Source organism: Zea mays, chromosome 7 (assembly GCF_902167145.1).
Source record: "Zea mays cultivar B73 chromosome 7, Zm-B73-REFERENCE-NAM-5.0, whole genome shotgun sequence".
NCBI classification, from domain to species: Eukaryota; Viridiplantae; Streptophyta; class Magnoliopsida; order Poales; family Poaceae; genus Zea; species Zea mays.
This window is the reverse complement of record NC_050102.1, coordinates 134336789-134343277: the sequence shown is the minus strand read 5'-3', so window position 1 is coordinate 134343277 and position 6489 is coordinate 134336789. Positions and strand designations below refer to the sequence as shown.

Genomic DNA, 6489 nt, shown 5'->3' with positions numbered 1-6489 from the left:
TCTTCTTCTCCTTCCTCTTGGTGCGGGACTCTTCCGATGAAGTGCTCCCTTGGCTTGTAGTGGGCTTGTCGCCGGTCTCCATCTCCCTCTTGGTGTGATCTCCCGACATCACTTCGAGCGGTTAGGCTCTAATGAAGCACCGGGCTCTGATACCAATTGAAAGTCGCCTAGAGGGGGGGTGAATAGGGCGAATCTGAAATTCTCAAAAAATAATCACAACTACAAGCCGGGTTAGCGTTAGAGATATAATCGAGTCCGCGAGAGAGGGCGTAAAACAAATCGTGAGCAAATGCGAAGTGAGACACGATGATTTGTTTTACCGAGGTTCGGTTCTCGCAAACCTACTCCCCGTTGAGGAGGCCACAAAGGCCGGGTCTCTTTCAACCCTTACCCTCTCTCAAACGATCCTTCCGACCGAGTGAGCTTCTCTTCTCAAATCAAAACCGGGAACAAAACTTCCCCGCAAGGGCCACCACACAATTGGTGCCTCTTGCCTTGATTACAATGGAGTTTTGATCACAAGAACAAGTGAGAAAGAAAAGAAGCAATCCAAGCGCAAGAGCTCAAAAGAACACGGCAAATCTCTCTCGCTAATCACTAAAGACTTGTGTGCAATTGGAGAGGATTTGATCTCTTTGGTGTGTCTAGAATTGAATGCCTAGCTCTTGTAAGTGGTTGAGAAGTGGAAAACTTGGATACCATGAATGGTGGGGTGGTTGGGGTATTTATAGCCCCAACCACCAAACATGACCGTTGGTGGAGGCTGTCTGTTCGATGGCGCACCGGACAGTCCGGTGCACACCGGACATGTCCGGTGCCCCAGCCACGTCACCAGTGTCGTTGGAATCTGACCGTTGGAGTTCTGACTTCTGGGCCCGCCTCGATGTCCGGTGGCGCACCGGACATGAACTGTTCAGTGTCCGGTGCGCCGGTATGGGCGCGCCTGCCTTCTGCGCGCGCTGCGCGCGCATTTAATGCGTTGCAGGTAGCCGTTGGCGCGAAGTAGCCGTTGCTCCGAGGATGCACCGGACAGTCCGGTGCACACCGGACATGTCCGGTGAATTATAGCGGAGCAGCCTTCGTGAAATCCCGAGACTGGCGAGTTCCAGAGCAGGGTCTTCGTTGGAGCACCGGACACTGACCGGTGTACACCGGACAGTCCGGTGAATTATAGCGCACCGGTTCTGGATTTTCCTGAAGGTGACGAGTTGGAGTTGGAGTCCTCTGGTGCACCGGACACTGTCCGGTGGCACACCGGACAGTCCGGTGCGCCAGACCAGAGGAGCCTTCGGTTGCTCCTTTGCTCTTTTGTTGAACTCAATACTTGGTCTTTTTATTGGCTAAGTGTGAACCTTTTGCACCTGTATAACTTATACACTAGAATAAACTAGTTAGTCCAAAGATTTGTGTTGGGCAATTCAACCACCAAAATTATATAGGAACTAGGTGTAAGCCTAATTCCCTTTCAGCCGGTGAAGTACAAAACCTGACCGACAGAAGCGACGTGAAGACTAGCCAGGGAACGTCCATCAAATGTCCAATCAGTCGCAGAGCAAATAAATTACACCACCTAGCAAGATATGGGTGGATCGCGAACTCGGCTACAAAAGACAAAATACATGCTGACCTCTAAAGCATAATATTGATGACATAATGCTGACCTCTAATGCATTCGGAAAAAGAAAGGATTACTGTCAGCAAAAAGACACGAAATGAAGACCTTCGAGTGAATTATCTTCAAAAATCCACTCGAAGCTCGGGGGCTACACCCACCGGTGCACCCAATGAATCACCATTTCAAGAGAAAGCAGCGCCAGTTTCTAAGGCATAAGGCAAGACTGAAGACAAGATTTCTGATGAAGACCTTCGAGGGGATTATTTTCCAATATCCACTCGAAGCTCGGGGGCTACACCCAATGAAGTTCAGAGTCCTACAATATGAAATGCCGACTTCTAAGGCACAAGCATGAAACAAGGCTCCAGTTGACGAGTGATCAAAGCAGGAGCAGACAGTAAAAAATCGTTTTTGCCAGACTGCTTGGAAAACATTTCTTGTCATAAACAAAGACTGCAAGCTGGACCTAGGATCTTTGGGCTGATTATCTCAAAATCAGCCCGAAGATCGGGGGCTTATGGGGGACAGATATCCCCCGGGTCCACTAGAAGGATAAAAGACCTCACGAAAGGCCCAAGGGCCCAATAAATCGTAAGGTCACTCCTTCATGGGCCTGGGGAGAAACGACCAGTGAAGCAGATCTACATAAGGCCGGGTTGGTGCAAGCCCGGATGGCCCCACAGCGTTGAGCAAATGACCGCAACAGAAGATCCGACTTTCCCGCGCTGGAGCTCCGTACGACGTAACCAGGCGAGGATGAGTCGGCAGAATCATAGGAAGATAGACAAAAACGGTTCACTATCTTTTAGGTGCACATTGTTATCATATCCACATGTATTGCCTCACGGTCGAATATATAAGGCCTAGGGGGCACCCCTTCAGATGGATCGATCCCACTACTCAGCCATTCACCTCAACTCTCTACATTCTCGCTTTAGAGAGCTACCTTGTAACCCATTACCCAAAGCGTACTCGCCAGGACGTAGGGTGTTACGCATATCAAAGCGGCCCGAACCTGTAAACACTGTCCATTGTTCCTCGTGCATTTGGCACGAACCATTTAGCTACAGTCGGCGACACCGTCCTACTCCTAAAACACCTTGAGGGGCAACCCCGGCTGTGCGGTCGGACCCAAAACACCGACAATGCGCCCTGGTGAAAGACAACATTGAACCTTGTGTCTGACGCGTTGCACTCCACGACGAACGAGGCGTCGAAGAGTAGCAGCTAGAGGACTGCGACTGTGAAAAGTCCAATTATAATGGTGAAGGACAACATTGAACCAACGCGTTGCACTCCACAACGAACGAGACGTCGAAGACTAGCGGCTAGAGGACCGAAACTGTGGAAAGCCCAATTATACATCCTTGAAACTATATAAAAAATACTCATCAAATAATTATATTGATCATCGAACACGAGAACCTTATTTAAAATTAGTAGTTCTAGTCCTCGATCAATATGCATGAGGGTTCTTGAGCCAAAAGAACAGCCGGCGATGACAATGACAAGATAACATGGCGATGATAGGTCCGGGCATGTGGATAGATAGTTCCCATCTCCGTCTCGCCTGAACGCCACCAATGTGGACAGCTCCCGTCACAGCCTGACAGCCAAATGAATGAATGATCCTCTCCTTAATCATTGGCTTGTATGTAATCACCTTCCGAGTTCGAAAGAGCGAACGAAAGTACTATGCGAGTGCCTTTAGCTGTCCGTCCTGTTAGGGTGGGCACTGATGCTAAATGCTCTGCAAAGCCGTGGTTGCCATAATGATCTGCATATTACTAGCTAGTATATTGCGAAAGCGATTATTGGGGCGTCATCGCTAGCCATCATTCTACCTCACGGATAATGGAATTCTGCGGTTGTCTCAGCACAACCACCCTGATCGTTCGTCGGTGACTGATGAACCACTCCGCTGGCTATAATCATCGATGCGAAGCTGGTCTCCCCCTCCCCACCGGCCTCCAAATGGAATGTCTTCCAGCCTATGTACCAACTAACGATAAAAATGCACTTCAAAGAAAAAAACATCCTTACTGCAATACCAGTTGGCACAGCGCAAGCCGACACGTCGCTGTTCCCAAAGATCTTTTTTTTTTGGTTCGTGATTGTCCTGCCCTCTCATCATCGCCCGCAAACTGTAGGCTGTACGACGCGCACTTCATCCTAACAATGGGGACGGAGGACACGGGCTACCGGCTACCTGTCCTTCCTCAAGTGAGTTTGTTGTGGCCGTCACGTTGCGAACCCGACGCCGTCCGCGCGCGCTCGGGAGGGGAGGGGGCGTGGGGCCTTGCTGGTTGGTACGTCGGTGTCGCCAGCCACTGCTGGCCGGAATCTTCCAACCTGGGCACAGCCCAGCCCAGTCTGATGCCCACGACGGCCACCGGAACCGCCGTGGACTGCATGATCGGCCGTTCCATGAACGCGGCACCAAGCAGTGAAACTCCAGACTCGGGGTTTTTGGAAGGGTTTGGTTAGGCGACAAGTCACTAGAGTTACCTCACGTCCGATCGAGTTGACTATTCTGCAGGTAGGATTGTACGTAGCTTTAGCTTTGGAAAGGATCTGGTTAGGCTGGAAACCACTGGATTTGTCTTATGGACCAAGTCACGAAAACACCCCAGCTGCTATGCTATATACTCAAGAAAACACGTTCTCGTAGCCATAAATATCAGTAAAGAACCGTGTGGCCACCAAATGTCCACTCAATCTGTAACAAAGACTTGACAGAGAGATAGAGATGTTTATTTTTTTTGGAACAATTGGATCTATACCATTAAAAGATCCAAACTTTAGATATTATACCATGGACCCCACATGTCATTGACTCATGTGGATCCACATGTAAGTGAGATAGTAATGGTATGGATCTAAAGTGGTGATCTTTTAATGGTATGGATCCAAATTTCCCTTATTTTTTTTATTAATACTATAATATAATTTGTACACAATATATATAGGGACATATCCTCAATGGCTGGCAATACTGTATCGAGAAGTTCCAATTAGCTCGCACTGAAATTGGAAAAGGAATTACGAAAAAAAAACGCTAAATGGGACTCTATTTGACGAGGCCTAAATTTGGGGAAAATTCACTATATGTGAGTAGTAGTTATCACGGATTCATAGGTCCGTTGCAGAGTTTAATATTACATCTATCCTAAGTTAAAATTTATTTTAAATAATTAATCGATTTATCACCATTCATTCAAATACAGATATAAAAACAAGAGCTAAATCGAATGTTAATTGGGACGGGCAGGTAGTACGTATTGCGTATGCGTATCAAAAGGAGGAATCTGTTCGCGTTGCCGAAAAACCCGACCACGTCGATTTGTCATTTAACGAAAAAGATGCGGATGTAGCCAAATCGGTTACAGATGTAGCCATACTCGCAACACGATTTTAGCCAGAATGTACTAGCATCGCCGTCACGTACCGATCCAACGGCTGGTCTTCAAGGAAACTAAACTAGCAACCAAACCCCTGGTAGGACTAGTAATTACGCACCGTCGCTTCGTCTTGTACCCCTTTATAAGATCCACGCCTCTACTGTCTCGGCACCATCACAGTACGCACGCACGCACCAGCCCAGCAGCAGAAGCGCCCCTCGGCCCTCGCTCCCACAACAAGCTCAAGCCAGCCTTCTCTCTCTCTCTGCTCCAATGGCGCGCTTCCAGCTCGCAGCCGTGGCCATGGCCATGCTCTTCGCCGCGGCGGCGGCGCAGGCCCCGACCGCCACCCCGACGCCGGCTCCCAAGGCGTCCCCCCCGCCGGCGACGCCGCCGCCGACCCCCGCGCCGGTGTCTCCGCCCGTGCCGCCCCCGACCATGCCTCCTCCGGCGCCCGCGCCCGCCCCCAAGGCCCCGGCCCCGGCGCCCGAGGCCCCCACCCCGGCGCCCACGGCCGAGGCTCCCACTCCCGACGTGAGCTCCCCGCCGATGCCCACGGAGGGCCCCGCTCCGACGCCCTCCGCGGAGGCTCCCCCAGCCCCCAGCGCCGCCGTCGCCGGCGCCTCCCCCTCCGCCAAGTGGTTCGCCGCCGCCGCAGCCGTGGCCGCCGCCGCCGCCGCCTTCTACTGAGAGAGCGGGAGATCTGCGCCGTCCCCTGCTGTAATTTATCGCTATCCGTGCTGAGCCGTTGATTCCTTTTTTTTTGTTGTTCTTCCCTTTCATCCATATTCCATTCGGCATTCGATTCAGTAGGACTGGCATATCTGTTCGTGTTACTACAGTGTAGGATCGTGGCTTGGACAGATTGGTTTGGCTGGCTGGCTGGTTGGGTGGGCCCGGTGGTGTTGTGGCTTCCGTTCCTCCATCTGTATAATACCCTGTTGATTTTCCTTCAGCGTCTTCTTCATCTTCCGCGGTTACTGCTGCATTTTATTTTGTTAGCTGGTTTGTTGGATCGGATCGGATCTGATCTTGAGGAGTGCTCGTACAGTAGAGTAGCCTGAGCAGGTTAGTGTTGAATACTGTTAGTGTAGCTTGCGGATGTAGTGCGATCTTGAGCTTGGAGCACACACTTGGGATGAGGACACTCACGATCCAGTGTCGATGCATAGGATTCACGAGCGCGTGCGTGTAGATCGAGCTAGGTTGTGGATCTGGGCCACAGCCGCAAGAGCTGTGCTCTGGATCTGGAGTCTGGAGGCAATTATTATACGCACCCTCCCTCGCTCCCTATATTCTTCGGCGCGGTAGAGTATAGTATAGGACTCGTTTGACGGAGGCCAGCTGGGAGTTTGCAGGCAGTGGCAGGCTGGCAGCAATCGCCACGGGGTGCGGGGAACGGTGGCCGCTGATGCCGATGGCGAGGTGTCGAGGGCGCAGTGGGCGGTGGGGGCTGGGAGCACGTGCCTGTCA

General features: G+C 51.3%; 1 protein-coding gene across 1 annotated transcript; it reads left to right on the top strand.

Moving 5' to 3' along the window:
• Positions 1-5186: 5186 nt before the first annotated feature.
• LOC100286288 (transcriptional regulatory protein algP) lies at positions 5187-5967 on the top strand. Its single transcript, NM_001367231.1, has one exon. It carries the CDS (start codon positions 5290-5292, stop codon positions 5704-5706), a length of 417 nt encoding a protein of 138 aa, NP_001354160.1. The 5' UTR covers positions 5187-5289; the 3' UTR covers positions 5707-5967.
• The last annotated feature ends 522 nt before the right edge of the window (positions 5968-6489 follow it).